The following is a 20024-nucleotide window of genomic DNA, read 5'->3' as shown; positions in this document are numbered from 1 at the left end:
GTCAAATGGACTCACTTGCAGTTTCTCAAAGGTGCTCCGTCTCTCACCTCTAAGAAATTGAACTTGCTAATCTTTCCACATTCAAGATAGCTTCTTTTTCTTTTGGTTTTCAAATAATATATTCATTCTTCAAGGATCAAAAATTATAATCTTTGTGAAGACTTTGCAAACTCACCCAGACAGACAAAGATGCTCCTAACTCCATGCTCTCAGAGTAAGCAGTCAATAAATGTTTTTGGATGAAACAGGAATACTCAAATATTAATAAATTTTTATTAGGAGCTGAAACACAGAAGATTAAATTTTACAGGAATAAAATGTCAATTGCCACAAGCATGTGAAAAACTGCCTGCCCTTCAGGGACTTCCCTGGTGGCCCACTGGCTAGGACCCAGCACTCTTGTCTGTCTGGGCCCTGGGTTCAGTCCCTGATTAGGAAACTAAAATCCCATAAGCAGCACAGCGCAGACATTAAAAAAAAAGAAAAGCTGCCCTTTAGTCAGAAATGTCTGAATGACAGAACAGCTCAGCTAGAGAGAAGTGGTTTAATGTAGTAGTTCAGCATCTTAAATCTCAACTCTTCCCCTAATTAAGCAGCCCTGGGCAACTAAGCTCATTTCTCTGTAATTCAGTTTAAAATAAAGATAATAGTATCTACCCTCACGAGATTGTTGTAAGAATTAAATGAGAGAATACACATAAAGTATTAGAACAATCTGGTAAATAATATGTTCTTACTATTACTATTGTTTGAGTTATTTTTAAAATTATTATTATATATTCTGAAGCAGTACGGGAAAGAAAAGAAACTCAATAATGTAACAAGAAGCAACAACAGCAATTAGAACAAACAGAAGGGTAACACAGAGGGAAAGAGACACAAGAAAGTCCTAGTAATAGTATTACCTAAAACTGAGATACTTGCAGAATGAAGCCTTAAGCCCTTATAATAAAATTAAAAATGCAAACAGAGGTAATCCCAGTGTCACTCTTTCAGAGAATCAACAAGGGCTATGTGCTGTTTCATAAAAGATGATCAGCTGAGTGCCAGACAAAAATGGACATGAATTGAGACTGAATCCCCTAAAGGGAAACAAAATGTTGCCAACTCACTAGGGAGGATGAATGATGATTTAAAATCCTATTCACAAAGTCTTAATTTACCTAGAAGTATCTAAGTTCAGTTCACAACATAATACAATAAAAAGAACATAAAATGTGGAGTCAGAAGCTGTGAGGTTCAGTCCCAATTCTAACAACTCTCAAGTTATGTGACCTTAAAAGTCAGCCTCTCTGACCAGGAGTTTCCTTATCTTAATGACAAAGAGGTTGTTTTACTTAGCTCAAAGTGTTGTTATAAGAACCAAATGGGATTGTGCAAATAAAAATACACATTAAAAAACTCTATAAAATTATTTCTAAATATTAAATGTTTAATAAATGTTAAAAATTTCTAAATTCTAGGTGAACCAGCAACAGTTTATAAGAAAATAACCCATAGACTTTAATAAGTTCAGGATGATCCTAAAAATAATATGGCTGTTAAAAAAAAAAAAGCAATTTTTCGACAAATTAATAGAATGAACAGTCTTCCAAAAAATAACAGACCCATGGTGTTCTACATTAAATAGCCGCCTTCTGGAGTATTATATTCAGCTTTAAGAATTCTATTTTGAGAGAAACCAAGAAACTGGAAATGTTATCTAGGGGTGACAGCATGAGAGAAACCAAGAAACTGGAAATGTTATCTAGGGGTGACAGCAACAGGAATAACAAAGGTCTTCTCAAATGAAGAATGCTGACTTGAAAAAAATGAGAAAGGATAAATGAGAAAAATCTTGAAAGGGTTAGCCTTCCTTTGTGCTGCTGCAGAGGACAAATAAGAACAGTTGTAAAAGTTGTAAGGACAAAGATGTCATAAGGAAAAATAATAATAGTATTCTGTGATAAGAATGAACCACTTTCTAAAATGACATGTGTTCAATCCCCACCCTCTATGTTCAAACATAAAAGCTAAATGAGCATCAGGTACAGATGCTACATTGCATAGGTTAGATTTAACACAGAACTTATGAAATCCCTTTCAAATTTAAGATTCAGAAGACTACCAGAAATGGCAGGTGACTGAAGCAGACGGTGACAAAGGAAGTATCCTATCCTGGTGTCATAAGAAATAAGGTTACAGAAAATGAGAAAATATGGGAAACACCAGCTCTCATTATAGCTAGCCCAGCTATTTATAAATAAACCACAATGCTGTCACTGTCGCTCTCTGCCAATTTGTTTTGGGCCTCAACTCTTCTCCTACCATCTCCTAATTCCTTTCTGCCAAATATTATAATTTAAGAGCCCTGTAAACCCTTAGAAACGCTGTCAAGAAAACTTTCTTTTTAATTAACTTCAACTAAGCAAGTCATTACATTTCCTGACACCCAACATCAGTGCAAAAACAAAAAGAGAAATTATGATTTGTCTTTTATTACTTTTTTTTTAAATTAAGACTTTTTAGTTTTAGGTTTATGGAAGAACTGAGCAAAAAGTACAGAATTCACATATCTTTATCCCACGCATGTACACTATGTCATTTCAGTCATGTCCAACCCTTTGAGACCCTATGGATTGTAGTTAGTCAGGCTCCTCTGTCCATGGGATTCTCCAGGCAAAAATACTGGAGAGGGCTGCCACTTCCTCCTCCAGGGAATCTTCCGATCCGGGGATTGAACATAAGTCTCTTGTCTCCTGTCAACAGGGTTCTTTATCACTAGTGCCATGCTACTACTACCTTCCCCCATTTTTAAGATATTGCTTTGTGCTGTGCTTAGTCCTTCAGTCACGTCCAACTCTTTGCAACCCTATGGACCGTAGCCCACCAGGCTCCTCTGTCCATGGGGATTCTCCAGGCAAGAATACTGGAATGGGTCGCCATGCCCTCCTCCAGGGGATCTTCCCAATCCAGGGATGGAAGGAAGGTCTCCCTCATTGCAGGCCAATTCTTTAACATATGAGCCACCAAAGAAGTCCAGGAATACTGGAGTAGGTTGCCTATCTCGTCTTTAGAGGACCTTCCAGACCCAGGAATTGAACCAGGGTCTCTTGCACTGCAGGCAGATTCTTTACCAGCTGAGATACCAGGGAAGTCTTTAGTATATTTCTTACAAATGATGAGCCAATATTATTAGCAAAAGTGTATTATTTTACATCAGGGCTCACTTTGTGCTGTACATTCTACAATTTGGAGCTTTTTTAAAACAACTTTTAAATTGTGGCTGCTGCTAAGTCACTTCAGTCGTGTCTGACTCCGTGCAACCCCAGAGACAGCAGCCCACCAGGCTTCCCCATCCCTGGGATTCTCCAGGCAAGAACACTGGAGTGGGTTGCCGTTTCCTTCTCCAATGCATAAAAATGAAAAGTGAAAGTGAAGTCACTCAGTAGTGTCCAACTCTTAGTGACCCCATGGACCGCAGCCTATCAGGCTCCTCCATCCATGGGATTTTCCAGGCAAGGAGTACTGGAGTGGGGCTAGATACACATAAAATTTATAATCTTAAGCATTTTTCAGTGTATAGTTCAGTAATGTGAGTTACATTCCCACTATTGTGCAATGAATCTCCAGAACTCTTCACCTTAGAAAACAGAAATTCTACACCCATTAAACAATGTTACTTTTTTCTTAAGCTCAATACTTACTAGAGAATAAAACAATTTTAAAATCTAATTCTTCAGTATACTTTTCTCAACTTTTCCTGTAATCTAAAATTCCAATATACCATCATATTAATATAAATTAATATGCTATAAAACAGCTATAAAATGTCAATTTTATCTTTGTCAAATACAATAAAAACTAAGATTCAATATCAAAACTACATAGTCACCCAAAAATACCATTTATACTGTGCTCTAGTGAGAGGCAGAGATATAACTAAGCAATATGTCAGCCCCATTTAAATCAACATCTGATAGTCACAACATTTTCTCTACTCGTATCAAAATATTGTGCTAAGTTTTTAAACACAACAGAAATAATTATTTCAGTACATACATGTAAATTCAAATGCTTCAATCGATTTTTATTTGTGGGAAGAGAAAAGGAGACTAGAAAAAACAATCCAGTTAACAGGTGGCCACAGATATAAGACAGAGAAATTAACACTGGGTATCCCAGCTTATTTTGTCTGCAAAATGAGGACTTTTCCTGGAAAAGTAAAATCCAACCGAAATTAACTGAAAAGACAACTTCATCATTCCAAATTTTGCTTAATAGATATTTTGTATTCAGGCACCTTTAGTCACTCTTTGGGTCAATTCTCCAGTACAAATGTTGTACATTTGTCCCTTCCGCTAGCTTTCAGTCACATCCTGTGTGTGCATGCTAGGTCACTTCAGTCGTGTTCGAGTCTTTGTGACTCTATGGACCGTAGCCAGCCTGGCTCCCCTATCCATGGGATTCTCCAGACAAGAATACTGGAGTGGGTTGTAGTGCCCTCCTGCAGGAAATCTTCCCAACCCAGGGATCAAACTCTCGCCTCTCCTATATTGGCACGCGGGTTCTTCACCACTAGAGCTACCTGGAAAGCTTTCAGTCACTTCCTCGGTCTAATTCCATAATCCTTTTCTCATTTTTTTTCGCTAATCTAAAATATAAAGAATGATTAGTACAAGAGGCCCCTATTAGCCTCTCCTATTACCTTATCTTCAATTACCTTGTCTTCAAAATCAACAAACTCACTTCCATCATTTAACGTGCTGTGCCTCCATTTCTTCATCTGCCAAAAAAGGATAAGTCTCTAGCACTCTATGAGTGGCACCTGGTAGCTGGTGAATTACTGAATGCAAGAATGAGTAACTCATACAGTTGTTCAACATGAAATGAGGCCGTGTACGGAAAGTGCTTAGCACACTGCCAGGCACACTGCGCCACCGCCATCATCTTCAGTGCGTCCCCACTGCCCACAGATTCCAATTTAAGCCCTTCTGTCCTGTTTTTAAAAGAAGTCTTATTAAATGAGTCTTATTGTGTCTCACCAATTTATGCTCCAAACAAGCATTTGCACTAAAATCAAATCATTTTCTCTCTTCCACAAAGAAGCCAAGCTTATTTCTAAAGTCTGAGACCTTCATTTATAACTACCCTCTCCCTGGAACATCTTTCATCTTCACTTACCCAGCCAAATATCAAATCCTTGAGTTCACATTCCCTCTTGCCCAGGAAGCACTTCCCAACCATTCCTGCTTTTACTCATTTCTCCTTTTATCTAAAACCCTCATACTCATATTTATTATTTTGTATTATGTGCTACTGTCTACTTTCTCTGAATGATCTGCACTGAAGCTTTTACTTCCACTTCCTCAGCCATCATCCCCAGAGCAAATGTGTGGTTATTTCTACAGTATAAACTGACTGATCTAAACTGTTAACAGTGGCTATTTTGGGACAAGATGATAAATAAAAATCACCTTTTTATTCTTTCTTACAGTTTCCAAATACTTCAAATCAAAAAGAATTTACAAAAAAGAATAGAGTCACATTCTAAGACTCAGAAATTTTAAAATGCTATTTCAACAGATACACAGTGAAAAACTTATGATCCTAAGATCCTACAGTATCTTCTGAAAAATAAACAAGCAAACATACATACCTATATCAGTGGAATTTTAATAACTATTTCCTGTATTATAGTTCTTAAAAATAAATCAGTGGTTCATATATAGTACCTAGAGTAACCCTATTATTGAATAGGCAGGATATTTTCTGGTTAACTAGAAGTTCATTGTTTCTCATTGTTTTTCAGTAGCTGATAATAACTTTATGCTCAAAACAGAACTTTCAATTACAAAACAAAAGTGACATGGTCAATGTAGATGAATGTATTTGAAACACCAAATATAATTTTTAAAAATTCTTACCTAAACCTTTTTGTCCTGGATTCTTCGCAAAATTAAAAGTAAACTGGTAGAAATCCTTAAATCGTCCTGGTTCTTTCAATTCTTGCTCCATCTTGGGTATCTGGGCCTTTAGTTTTTCTATGCTGTCACATCTATACAAAATTAAGTTCATAAAAGATAAGCTTTTTCTTTATAAATCAAAAACTTATTTATTCCTCTAACAGTTTATTTCATAGAACTCTTTTTAAAAATCCATTAAAATATCTTTTTAAATTATATAAACAAGTATGGGATTAGCTGGAAGAAGAAAATTTCTAGAGTGATTAAAGGTTAGCAATAATCACTATTTTTAAGAGAAATGGGCTATGACTTTTAATTATGTATTCACGGGACAATGAATACACCCAAATGGTAGAAGTCAGCTGTAGTGAACAGATGAGAATGTATAGCAATCAGCTCTGCAATCATCAGTTTAAACTGTAGCAGTATTCCTTACATGGAAACAAACCACAGGTCTAGCTTCCAAACAAATTGAAAGCACGGTCTCTTGGCTAGGTGAGGAAACAGGCATTCCTCTTAAAAACTTCTCATTATATTCAAAGTACCATCTCCAACTGAAGTTATCTCAAATCAGTATTAAGCTTTTTTCTATATCTGAAACCATTCAATTTCCAAGGAGCTTAAATGGGTTCAAGTACCAAGTCCTACTTTCCTTAAGGTAGAAATCTTCTATCTGTTATAGATTCCACAAACCAATCACTATACTTTTTTTCCTTCAAATCATTTTTGCTTTTGTTTTCCTTTCATGGTCTTTGTAACACCTCCCAGATTATTAGTTTGTAAATTAAAATTCTGCTTTGGAAGTTCATTACATTTTACATGAACTCACTTTTAAATGAGGGAAAAAAAGAGTTCCAGTGAAACCAGTCCTAGTATAGAAAACTCCAGCAAGTTCAGGATAAGGCTGGCTTTGGCTATAAAACAGTGTCGAGACCAGATATTAATTTACTGTTTCTTAGCTTTAAACTCACCCTTCTTTGCCCTACTTTGTGACTGTTCGCAGTGGACTACAAATCATGAGACTTCATTTTTTTTCTTGTCAGCTGGCTCACCACTAGGTTCTACCAATAGAGGGCGATGAAAGGCTGGAAGCGGAGGAAGGAATTTTTCTTAGCCCAGTCTTTTCTGCAGAGAGCGAGGGTTTCAGTGTACTGGGAGGTCCTAGCAGTGCAACTTGCACGGCTCTCAGCAAGTGACCCTTAGAGCTAGCTTCTTCTCCGAGAAGCAGGCAGCATGCTCCAGAAGTAGCCAGGCACCGTCTTCTGGGGTCAGAATCTTAGCCTTGTGGGGATCCTCTTAAGCTTCCAGGTTCGTTCCTTGTTTCCTTCCCTCAGCTCCAGGGGTGGTGACAGCTTCTTACAGTTACCACCTTTGTTATGCTTAGAATTTTCTTTTACCCCATTTACACAATATAACAATTTCTAAAATTTACCCTGTTCAAATCACTGGTATGGTTTGTGTGTCTGGTCTGGACCCTGACTGATTACAATGTCCTTCAGGCGCTCAAGAATCAGAATGACTGAATTCATTCTGACACTTTAATACTACCTTTATTTAATACTACCTAACTCTCTAGTTTCTCTCTACTTCTATTTCCTCATCTCTAAAATGTGGGTATAACCATTACTACAATCACAAAGCTGTTATGAAGTGGTAGGTGAAGTACTTACTTAGCATAGTTCCTGAAATGAATGTTCAACAAATGTTCAGCTTTTATTATTCAAAAGCACTCACTAAAAACAATAAGGACAGCCTGTCACTGATCACAGACTGAAAACTTTCAGAGCCTCATTAAATGTAGACAACTATTGGCCACAGGTAAAACCTCTACCTATGACTTTTCAATCTATTTATTAACAAGACATTTAGCTAATCAGTTGTCAAGGTTTGTGTAGAACAAAAACTAATTAGTAACTTCCAAGATTCTTAAATTCGAGGAGCTTGTTTACAAATTCAGAGTTCACCACCTCACATTAGGAAATAACTTAAAACTTGCTCACTTCACTTACCCACATAAAATATTAAAGCACAGTAATTTTAATACTAGTGAACCTCCCTTAGAAACAAATGATAAAAGCATAAAGCAAATAGAACCGAACAGGTTGTACTAACTACACAGATAACTTGACATGGGAAGGAACTAGCATATTAGCCCATTTCTATTTACAGCAATGTCTGAGGCAGAGATACCAGTTCCACAGTAACTCTTACAGCACTGCACCTAATTTCATATGAAGATTATACACGCACCCTAATTCTGTCATGCCATCCATGAACTCCTGTTTGGAGAACTCGCACTGTGTTGCTGCTCTGAACTTCCATGCGATGATCAACACACTGATGCTGGCTGGATCGAGGGCCAGATCATCACAGAACTGCTGTATACCATCTATTCCAATTTTATTTTCATCTTGAGGATCTTTAAAAACACCAGTACAATATGAAATTAGTGCCATACTTTCTATGCTATTCCTAAAACTGAGAAACGGAATGCTTTCTGTTTCATATTTTAAAATGATCACAAAAGACCAAAAACATGAAGAAATAGTTTTAACTGTTATTTTCCCCTGTAATATTTAAAGCCACTTTACCCCTGAAACAGCATTCTTAAACAGCAGGATAGGCACTAGATAGGACCTGGTTTTTTAAAAGTCTCATTTATTCATATGAAAAAAGTCCCATACTTACACAGAACCAGAAAATCTGACATTCCTATACAGGGAAAAAAGGATTTTTACTGAACATATCCACATTTTACAAAGGAACTCTAAACAGTATTCTATACAGAAATTCTTTTCTCCTTGAAGTTTAATTTCACTATAGAAATCACTTCTTAGAGAACACCAGAAAAACCAAACCGTGTGATTCAATTCTAATCACAAGACAAACATCTGCTATTCAAATTAAAGAAAATCCCCAACTATCAAAATTTACTTTTCAGACAGCAAAAATTTAGACACAAATACAAGGAGAAAGAAGTACTCAAACTTTGTCAAAAAAAAAATGTGCACATCTTTTGACTTTGGGGCAAGAGCTATGTATAAAATATCAATATAATCCCACCTTTGGAAAAACTTTGAAATAATTCTATATATATATATTTCTGCATTAAAGACACAGAAAGTTGACCACCAGGCTATTAAATATTGGTTCTCTCAGGAGAATAAATAAGTAAAAGACATAGAAACTATTGACTTTTTCTTAATTCAATCTATTATGTATTGTTTAACTTTTTAAAAGTATATATTACTTTATAATTATTTAAAAAGTTATTAAAATTATTAGGCAGGTTTCCTTAAAATTGGCTTAGCTGAGTTTTACGAAAATGAGGGAAAAAACCTAGTCCCCCCCAGTCCCCATTCTCAAACTGGGTAACAGAGGAGGAAAAAAGGAGGCAAATAAAAGGGAAGGAAATAAAGACACTAAGAAGAAATTTTAGTGAAAAGAGGGAAATAATTTTTCAGATTTCTTAAATTAATTCTAAGATCTAAAGAGCTCTGTTAGACACATCTACCCGATTAATGTCCTCTGTATTATCTGATTTCTCACAAGAAGCACGTAACTCTGGAAAACCTGGTTCAAAAATATTTAAAGTCACAAACACTCACCTTTGTATCTACTGTATAGTTGTTCTAACTTCTTCCTGTCCAATGATCCTTTTACACTCTCTCGTATATAAAGTTCAGGATTTTGAAAAAAATTGTCTGTTGCAACATCTAACTTCCAGTCATTTTGAGACAGACAACTTACTGCTGTTTTTTCACTAGATTGTGTGAAGATCATAAACTGACGAACTTTATCCTTCTGCGATGATTTCAACTTGTTCTATTGAAACCAGAAAATAAACTGAAACTCTGTAACATCACAAAAGACTAAGTATTTCTATACTGCTGACTAAATCATTTTTAGCAATGCACGTTTCATAAAATAATAAAACATTTAGCTTAATGTTTTGATCTATTAATAAGGCAAATTTTTTAAAAATCTAAAACACAAAATCACTGTCATTTTGGAAAAGAAACTAGGACAGAGGCAAAAGAAGTTCACCCACCCTGCATTTCTCCTAAAAGTGGGTCCTGCGAGCATGTACAAAGGCTCTAGGAGGGAAGTAGAGCTAACTCTCAAAACCTTAACCAAGCACAAAGCTCCAAAGGATGCTTAAGGAGTGGTGGGGAAGATATTACTTAAGCCAGTCAGAACATTCAAGTGACCCTGAGGAACAATGAGATTAACAGATATTTGTTGCAGTCCTAAAACACATTGCAAAGGATATGGGGTACAATTCTCCCCAACCTCACCAACCACCCTATTCACCCCCCCAACCCCGGTTTTCTTTCTATTTTTACCAAATGTGACAAGCAACAGAATATGAGGTACTCTACATTTCTCCTTACAGGGGTCAGGAACCAAGATAATTATCAATAGAATTTCTTCATATTTTCAATCAAACCAGAAGCAGTGAAATATGAACAAGTACCCTGCATCCTCCCAACCAAGGTAATCTTTAATAGAATTCTCCTTCTTTCACCATTAAAGAAATTACCTTTCCCATGGCCTGAGCCTAGCAGACATTCTCTCTAGCCAGACTCTACTGTAATAACCTCCTCTCACTGGCCTTGTGTTGACACATACTCATTTCTCATCTGCCCTGAGTCCTAAGCAAAACAAAGTAGGGCAGTTAGGCCCTCCACTCTCTCCCAGTTTCAAGGGCCACATTCTTCGTCTCCTCATGCAAGCTGTCTCTTCTGTAATTTCAGCCTCCCTGCTATTACTCTTCCCTCTCGCAAGTCCTAATACCATCTCTCAGCAAAATACTTGGGTTCTTCCTGAGCTATTATTGCCAATGAAGAGAAAAAAGCATGGAGTAGGACACACATTAATAGATACAGTGTTCTGTGGTTTAAGCAACACATCTGAGAACCCAAGCATTTTTGATCTGGCCCAGACAGACAGATCACAAACCTCAATCCCCTGATTGTACAGATGAGAAAACAGACCCCAAATGTTAAGGAATTTGTTAAAAGAAAATCACCCAGGTTATTAGTAGAAATGGGTCAAGAACAGAAAGATCTCATGAATCTGAGTTTTGCTAATCTTTCTATAAACCACAATGCTTGCTGTACATATTTATAAACCTTTTGAGGTTTTCAGGAAAAAGACTAATGAAGATATAAATATTTCCACCTTTCACAGAGTAAAAATAAGGCTGTGCAAAAATCAAATATGAAAACCAACCTCATCTTTAATACCCTAGAGTCTAATCTGTCAGCCATACTCTTCTCTCTCTGTAAATGTGTTATTGCTTAGGATTACACATTAAAATCTCAACCTCCATTCTCCACTAAAATTGAGAAACTATAAATTTACTAGCCTCCTGTTATTTCATAAATAAATCTACCACTTCTGGACACCAGGTAATTCATATCCCATTTATTTGACACATCTCTCAAATGTCTAGGAGTCCCAACTTGAAAAGTATCTAAAGATGTTATTCAATTGCAACAAACCCACAATGAAATCAAATGACAAGGAAGATACCTGTCTTAATATACTGTTGAACTGAAAGGAAACCACTCTGATTTCAACTTTTGCTACCGAAAGCTATTTTTAACATGAATATACCCTTTCTAAGAGATATAATACATGTAAGTGATACAGTATCTAAGAGATGTAGTATATGACATATGTTTTAATCCTCTGAAGAACAGGGAAGTACCTGAGGGTCATTATGATCATCACTGACCACTGTATAATGTTGCACAAAGTGCTGGAGATTAACCTAGAAGGATAACAACTACAGGCCACAATCTGGAAATAACTTTTTAATTAAACATTTCCATTTTCCTAAAAGTTAAGAGGCAGCAAAGCAATCAACATTATTGGGGGGTGGCAGGGGTGTATCATACAATATTAAATCCCATGTTATTTCCTGAGGCTTGAATGAGTTTTGAAGAGAGGGAGGACAAACACAGCTTAAGTCACTTCTGCCAGTCAAAAAGTTGTTCACTGTACTAATGACTTCCTGTCAGAAAGCAAGATATTAGAAAATTGAGGGGACTAAGATAAAAAAGTCCTATCCATAAAAACTAATAACAATTATATAAGTGAATTAACTCCATTTCATATCTTACTTGAAATAAAAGTATAAATAATGTCCATGTATACGCAAACAGAAATTATTTTAATGGGTTTAAATTTCCAGTATATGGGGCAATGTATTTTAAGAAAAAGGGCTGCAGCCACCCATTTGCAACACCACAGAGGCTAATGAGTGATACCTCACTGAGAACCGACAGTACAAATTTCTGCTAGGCCAAGTCATAATGAGCAATTCCATTGTGCAAAGTCTGACGAGCACCCTCCCTTTTTTTATACTTTTAATGCACTCTGACCTTTCCTCTGTCAGCTCTCTGTGCCTAGAATAAATCTTACCACCTGCTCTCTTACTAGGGAGCATGTACTCAACTCTGTAGTCCCAAAGGCTGCCTAGAGGAAGCTGGAGTGGGCTACACACATCCACCCTTTTCCCAGGCCTATTTAGGAGAGCTACAACACACCCATCCCCTCTGCCCAGGCCACAAGGGGGCACCAGGCAAGGAGTTCTGATTTTGAGAGTATAGATCAAAGATTTAAATTTCTATCAACTTGAGAAAGAGGAAAAGGGTATTTAGACAGCAAAGAAGTATTTTATAAGGGATGAGAAAGTGGACAGAAAACTGAGGTGGAAGAAAAAACAGATGGAGAGTCTCTATTTCTACTATAAACCCAGTGGGTATCTTCCTAAGAGCAAAAACATATGACAACTGCAATGATGCAGCACTCAAATGTAGTACATGCTATTTAAGGCTTACTTAAAAGGAACAAACCAGGGTGGTCATTTAACAAGATTAAGCAATACAATCTTTAGGACTCAGGTGTGAAAACTATCTAGAGATTATTAAATTTTCAAGGAAATTCAATATTGGCCAAGTACATAAAATGTATAAAATACAGAATATACCCTAATTATTATGGCATCCGGTCCCATCGCTTCATGGCAAAAAGATGGGGAAACAACGGAAACAGTGACAGACTTTATTTTTGGGGGCTCCAAAATCACTGCAGATGGGTGACTGCAGCCATGAAATTAAGACGCTCCTTGGAAGAAAAGCTATGACCAACCTAGGCAGCATATAAAAAGCAGAGACATTACTTCACCAACTAATATCCTAGTCAAAAGCTATGGTTTTTCCAGTAGTCATGTATAGATGTGAGAGTTGGACTATAAAGAAAACTTAGCACCAAAGAATTGATGCTTTTGAACTGTGGTGTTGGAGAAGACTCTTGAGAGTCCCTTGGACTGCAAGGAGATCCAACCAGTCCATCCTAAAGGAAATCAGTCCAGAATATTCACTGGATGGACTGATGCTGAAGCTGAAACTCCAATACTTTGACCACCTGATGCAAAGAACCAACTCACTGGAAAAGACCCTGATGCTGGGAAAGATCGAAGGCAGGAGGAGAAGGGGACAACATAGGATGAGATGGTTGTATAGCATCACCAACGTGATGGACATGAGTTTGAGTAGGCTCCAGGAGTTGGTGACAGACAGGGAAGCCTGGCGTGCTGCAGTCCATGGGGTTGCAAAGAGTTGGACATGACTGAGCGACTGAACTGAACTGACCCTAATTATTTCTAATTCTAGCAAAACAAAGGGGAAAGAGAGAAGAAGGAAGAGAGGGAGGGAGAAAGAGAGAGAAACACTGTGTCTTGTAATAGAAAGCTAATAACAATTGTATCAAAGATTACTGAAGTTAGAAATACTATAATCTGAACAGTAAAAACCATCTACTTACTCATCTTTCCAAAATAAAAAAAATGTGGTTATCAGTATATATTGTTTAATACTTAAATCTAGCAGATGTCTGCAATTTTTTTTTCCACTCAATAACTTTGGAATTTACATTTAAAATAACAGTTTATCTGGGGGGGGGGGGGGGGGGAAATCAGACAAATACTTTGGACATAGCCAAGTATACAGCCAAGTGAATGAACTTAACAGTCTATTACGATAGAATAGGGACTCAAAAAAAGCTTTAAAACAAAAAATGATAATAAAGTTACAAAAGTACTTCCATCAAGAAAAACACTGAACATGGAAAATTATTTTCTAGGTAACAATTTCAAAATAAAAATAATTTTAACGGGTGGCATTTTTAAAACAAAAAATTAAGATTTTATTATTCCTATTATTCTGAATAGAATCTCACCCTTAAATTTCAATCTCGTACCCTTTAAGTTTCAAATTCAGTCTAAACTCCAGAAAAACAGACACCAAGGCCTTTATATTTTTAAAAGAATTAATTTTCTAACTCAATTCTAGTTATCTCAGGATTTGATGAGTCTTACCTCACAAAAGACAATGTTTTAAAAATTCAAACACTGTAATGATCACCCATAATTTTCATTAAAAGCTCTGGATGTGGTTCTCATGTGTTTACCATATAATTAACAGTTTAACTTCATCTGAAATTTAGAAGAGCTGGTTTAAGCCCAGAAAATCATACTTTCTATATATGATACATAGTATCCAGCAGATATAGCCAAATGTTACCAACATCCCAAACCACTCATCTATAAAAAGGCCTTCTCACAGATTGTAGGTCTGAAATCACAAGTTCAAGAAAAATCAATTCAACTAACCAGACTACTTTCTATTCCCAGAGAAGACTTTCACCTAGGGGCAAAGTTCTATCAGAAAGCCAGGCTAAGAATCTAGGTAGGAGTCACTAGAAATTCTCTTCCCTTCTACCTGCAACAGAGAGGTAAAGAATGCAGACTGTCAAATCAGACTGGCAGGATTTTAATCCCACCTGTGCCTCTTAATTGCTGTGTGACTTTAGGATCATTACTTAATCTCTATGTGCTTCAGTTTCTTCATTTGTAAACAGGGTGTGAAGGTTATCTGAACTGATTCAAGTTAAACTCTTAGAACTGTAACCAGAACATAGTAAGGACTCCTTACAAGTCCACAAAGAATATACTCCAGAGAAAAAAATAACTTTGTGTAAGTAAGATAATAATAAATAACAACAACTACCATAATCAGAAAACTGAAAGCTAACATTTGAGCTCCTACTGTGTGCCAGCTCTGTGCTAGATATTTAATTGTTAAATACTTAATTGTCCAAGCTGCCTATCATTGATTCTTTTTTTTTCTAACCAATGTGGAGATCAAACCTCAGAGCTCCTTTTATCTAAAGACAGACTTACCCAAAACATAGCAGAACCAGAAATGAAACCCTGGTGCCTAGCTTCAAGGCATGCAGTTTTTCCATTTATTTTACACTGTCGTCAAGTGAGAGAGAAAACAAAAAGGGCAAAAGTGCAACCACTGAGCAATTACTGTGTGCACTGTGGGGAGAGGGGAATTATGAGCAATATTTCTTCACCTATTTTTATGGAAAGTTAAATAACTAATCAACCGGCCTTTTTCGTTTCAAATGTATAAAATTTTCATTCTGACCAAAAATTGCACATTAAGCATTCCCTTACTAACCAAAAGACTAATTTAAGGGGAGAACTTCCTTTTAGGTTTTTTGGGGAAGAGGGATAGGGGAGAAGAGGTGGATAGACTATTTCTAAGAAAAATGTGTTTACTGTCCTGTCATAGTGTGTTTTTAACAACATGGCCACAATCTATAGCTTTAACTATAGAAAGGCAAAAATTAGGGAAAGTCAGGGTTTCCTTTTCCAATAGAAAGTTCGAAACTCAGAGAAGAAACAAAACATGTACAGATTATAGCCAGAAAATACAATCAAATGTGTACAATTTCAAATATTAAGCAAAACAAAACCCCAAAGCCTCAGTATTCACATAAATTATAATCTGCAGTTTAGAAGTTACTTAAAGCCTGTGGCTCTCATCATTCATCTGTATACTTCCTGCACTTGGATGACAGTTAAAATGAACTCTTCTTAGAGAGATGCTGCACTAGCTCCAAGTCAAAAGTGGAATAAGGTACTATACTATGTAATCACTGTACCTAATGATGTTTTATATAATGGTAATTCACCTGAAAAAATATTTCAGAAGTACACTTGTAAGATCCAGACTGGTTTTGTAGTTTTTAAAGGATTTTCCTCAAAGGTTTTAAAAAAATGTTCCACTGGTGAAAGTTTAAAGTATTTTTCTCCTTCCCATCCTCAGAATTATTTTTCAAAAGATGCTTACCACTGTAAATTAATAAATGTTTTGATTCTGGTTTAGAGAAGACTGCTCTATTAAAAAGTTATTCTTGATTACCTTTGATAAGAGGACAGAAATAACCTCCTTAAAGTACTTGTTAGTCATATTTCAACTCATATCTCAAACTTAAAGCCTGAACATCTAACAAGCAGGCAAGGCAGCTAATTTAAATTTGCTCTTTCTCTCCACAAACATCTTTTCTAATGAAATCTCATACTAACAAAAAAATTAGGAAGGTGAAAACAAAACAACAAAGAATTAAATGAGATTTTTAAAGTCTCACAGTTAAAGAAGTTATAATAATGACTAGCATTCAACCATCACGGATATTTGTTTCACAAAGGGAATAAATGATCCTTGAAAAACGAAATCTCCGAATTCTAAAATTTGGTGTCTACACAATTCCTAAACCTAGAAATATTAAAATCCTTGAATAATAAATAAGTGCTCTGAATGTTTGCTGAAATACAAATATCTTAGTATTACAAAGGAATAGGCCATGTACTTCAACTTAAACTCTGTTGCTGAACACTATTCAGTGTTAAGGGATTCAAAAGTGGATTGAAATAGAATTCTTTAGCAAAAAACTGTTTAAAGTAAAATCTCTCTTAAAATTTTACAATGCAAATTAGCAGTCTAATCACTTTTACTGGGTACTGATTATCTGAACTGAACTGAATTATATAAAATGGATTCAACAAAATGATGAAAGACACTTCAGTGGCATTTTCCCCTTTTGTTTTGGCTTTTTCTTAGGTGGGGATATACATCTAAAGTGACTAGGTAAACTAGATAGTCAGCAGGTTATTCAAGAGCTTGTTTGTGTCCACAAAGCAATTGAATCCTATTTGGAACTCTCTATCTTCATCAAATGTCATGGCTAATACTATCACAACTTGAGCAATATACACTCAAATTTAAAAGGGGGCTTTCTCACAGATTTTCATTATGCTTGACTCAACCTATGAAGTCATAATCAAAAGAGCCACTTGACTCAAATAAGCTCAGCTCTTTTAAAACTTAAAAAAAAAAGTCCCACCACCACGAGTTAATTTTACTTTCAACTTTTTTACCATATGTACCAAGAGTTCTAATTTTTCAGTTACTTAAATGTTTACATCAGATCATCTGATTTGATATGAAAACAACTAGGTCACTATTCAATATGAGGAAGAAACCAGAGTGAAATCAATCAAAAATTCCACACTCATACGGAAAGGCTGCTCGAAGGGTTTAAAAAAAAAAAAGAGGAGGGGTAGACGAAGTGTGTAACCAGAGACCAGGATTCTAATCCCTTGCTCTCTCACATACTAACTCTTTACCTTGGTCATCTCTTTAGAAACGCTGAACGTCCTTTTTCAGACATGATACAAGGAGGTAGCAATATCTATCTCACAAATTGGAATGGAGATAAAAAACAGCTGTGAATTGTTTGACTAGCAGAGGGTATGTTCTCAATAAACACTAATGTCCTTCCTTCTCCCCAAAGGCCCAGTTTTTTTGCATAGTCATTAAATGACATGCCAACTACTACATACTCAAAAACAATCTACAAAAGAGATTGCACTCTGCTGTTTTTATTAACTAGCATGGCTAGGTAAACTTGATGTTCAACTACTATTTATTAAATATTGGGCAGAATTCAAAACTTACTCAGAATTCAAAACTACACACAGAAGCTGCATTTCTTCTTGTCTTTAAAAACTGCTTGGGACATAATTATCTGTAGCTGTAACAGGACACTATGAGACAGTAGAAACAAGGTCCATCATACCACTCAGAATCCTTCACTGGCTTCCTATTTCTCTTGGAGTAAAAACACAACATCCTTCCAATGTCCACCCATGCCCGTCTCCACTCCTTACCACTCACAACTCATCTGCTCCAATGCCCAACATGCCCCTCTCCCCCAACCACAATGCCCCAGCCACACTGGACTCACTGTTCCTCAAACTCACTGACCACATTTCTGGGTGGCTTACTCCTTCATCTCCCAGTCAGCTCAAAATCGACTTCATCAGTGGTGCAAACATCGTTTTGCACCCCCAATTCTACTGTGCCCCAATAGGCCCAATTCCCCCCATCCAACACTGCTTTTCTCCCAAAGCACTTTACACTTTCTAACACAGTAAGGAAGAAAAAATATATATACTATGCTTATTATTTGTCTCTCCCTAGTAAAAATGCAACAACCCTCATCAGGGCAGGGATTTTTATCTCAAGGGAAAAAATATATATATATGTGTGTGTGTGTGTCTGTACATATATATACATATGTGTGTTTGTGTGTCTATGCGTGTGTATCCACATCCCCAGTGCCCAGAACAGTGCCCTGGCATACAGCAGGCATTTAAGAAATAATTATTAAATTTAATTAAGGCCCTCCCTTAATCTACTTATGTATATGCAAAACAATGAGAAATAGGAAAACAACCTTGAACAGGCCTACATTAATCTAGACTTACAAACTCTGACATATGTTGAAAATATAATCTTAAATTTCAAAGTCCACACATAAAAAAATACATTAAAAACACAGTAAATTAACAGCACTAACCACTCATCTGAATTTTATTTAACATTTTCATTAATAACACTTGGGTTTTCCTCTGTTTAAATGAATAAATTAACTTCAAATCAATTTTCAACCATTTCATTCGATTTCATGTGAGCTAAGACTATATGTACCAGAAGTACTGGGGAAAATAATAAAACCAGGAAAAATTAGCTTCAGTTCTGCAATTAATAATTTTGCAAACTTGAACCTCAAAACCTCTTTGATCCTCAATTTCTTCTTCTGTAAAAGGGAAGAGGAGTCAATTAGATGATCTCTGAAGATATATTTCAGCTCTAAAAATTTCATGATGCTGTGAGTCTATAAAAATCTAGTAGATTACAGTCTACAACTTCTCACACATCTAAGAAAAATCATTAAAATCAAACATTTTAGCTGAATGTACCTTTATAAAATCCTGTCCTCTTACGAATAAGAAAACAAGCCAGAAGTCAAACACTTCTTTAAAAGATTTTCAGGAGTAACAAAATATTGTCTAGTTTTGGAGCTATTTTTGGCCTCTATGTGGGTGTCAGGTAGGTTAAATGAACAAATTTTTTTCTTACACAAAATAGATATTAAAAAAAAAATTCAGATATTCCATCATTTAGGTCTGACCCCAAATCCCAGAAGTGACAATATAACATGTGCTCTAGAGATGGACTGCATTACACACACTGAGAAACATTAGCCCCAAAATTGTATCAAGAAATAATTGTAAGTATAATAAACTTACAATGAAAAACTAGAAAATTCTTATGGCCTAAATTCTTTTTGGGCCTGTGGTGATTTAGCTTCCAAACTAACAAAAGCATACCAAGACAATTCTGGTGACATGATCTGAGTTCAGCCACAAAAAAGTGTTTTAAATTAGTAATATCTTCCCATTACTAGTGTAATTAAATGAGTTATGGCTAAGTTCCAAAACTAGCTACTTCAATAGCAATAAAAGGACAAATGCTTACAAGTCCCAATACAAGGTGAACTCTCATTTGAATCAGGTGAATCCTGAATTCATGAACAGGTAATGAGCGTTATCAACACCTTGGATTCCAGAGGATAATGGTGATTGGAGGCTATTATGAACAGAACGCATTTCGATGGGCTCACTGAGTGTTTACCAGGGAATTACATTTCATTACTTCAAGTTTACTCTTGTAAGCCAAGCGTCTGGAAACTTTAGGAGTAACATCTATGACCGTCAAAATACTTAAGAAATTGGCAACTGTTTATTTTAACCCTGCTGGATCTTTGAACACTGTAACATCAATCTAAACGTTACCAGTACTTTATGGC

General features: G+C 36.1%; 1 protein-coding gene across 3 annotated transcripts in view; it reads right to left on the bottom strand.

Annotated features, from left to right (window-relative positions):
- DCUN1D1 (defective in cullin neddylation 1 domain containing 1) overlaps positions 1-20024 on the bottom strand; it is a 55843-nt gene that overhangs the window by 8673 nt on the left and 27146 nt on the right. For 2 of the 3 annotated variants that reach the window (XM_044944336.2, XM_025287729.3), the window contains exons 2-4: positions 9554-9770; positions 8196-8364; positions 5907-6037 (exon numbers count right to left, since the gene is read on the bottom strand). In XM_044944336.2, coding sequence (XP_044800271.1) covers positions 5907-6037; positions 8196-8364; positions 9554-9728 — 475 coding nt within the window. In that variant the 5' untranslated portion in view covers positions 9729-9770. Of the gene's footprint in view, positions 1-5906; positions 6038-8195; positions 8365-9553; positions 9771-9996; positions 10158-20024 lie in introns of those variants that run through there. The other variant, XM_006075314.4, reaches the window with a different exon arrangement.

The sequence above is a fragment of the Bubalus bubalis genome, chromosome 1 (assembly GCF_019923935.1).
Source record: "Bubalus bubalis isolate 160015118507 breed Murrah chromosome 1, NDDB_SH_1, whole genome shotgun sequence".
NCBI classification, from domain to species: Eukaryota; Metazoa; Chordata; class Mammalia; order Artiodactyla; family Bovidae; genus Bubalus; species Bubalus bubalis.
The sequence above is the reverse complement of the archived record's forward strand: the minus strand, read 5'-3'. Positions and strand labels throughout refer to the sequence as shown.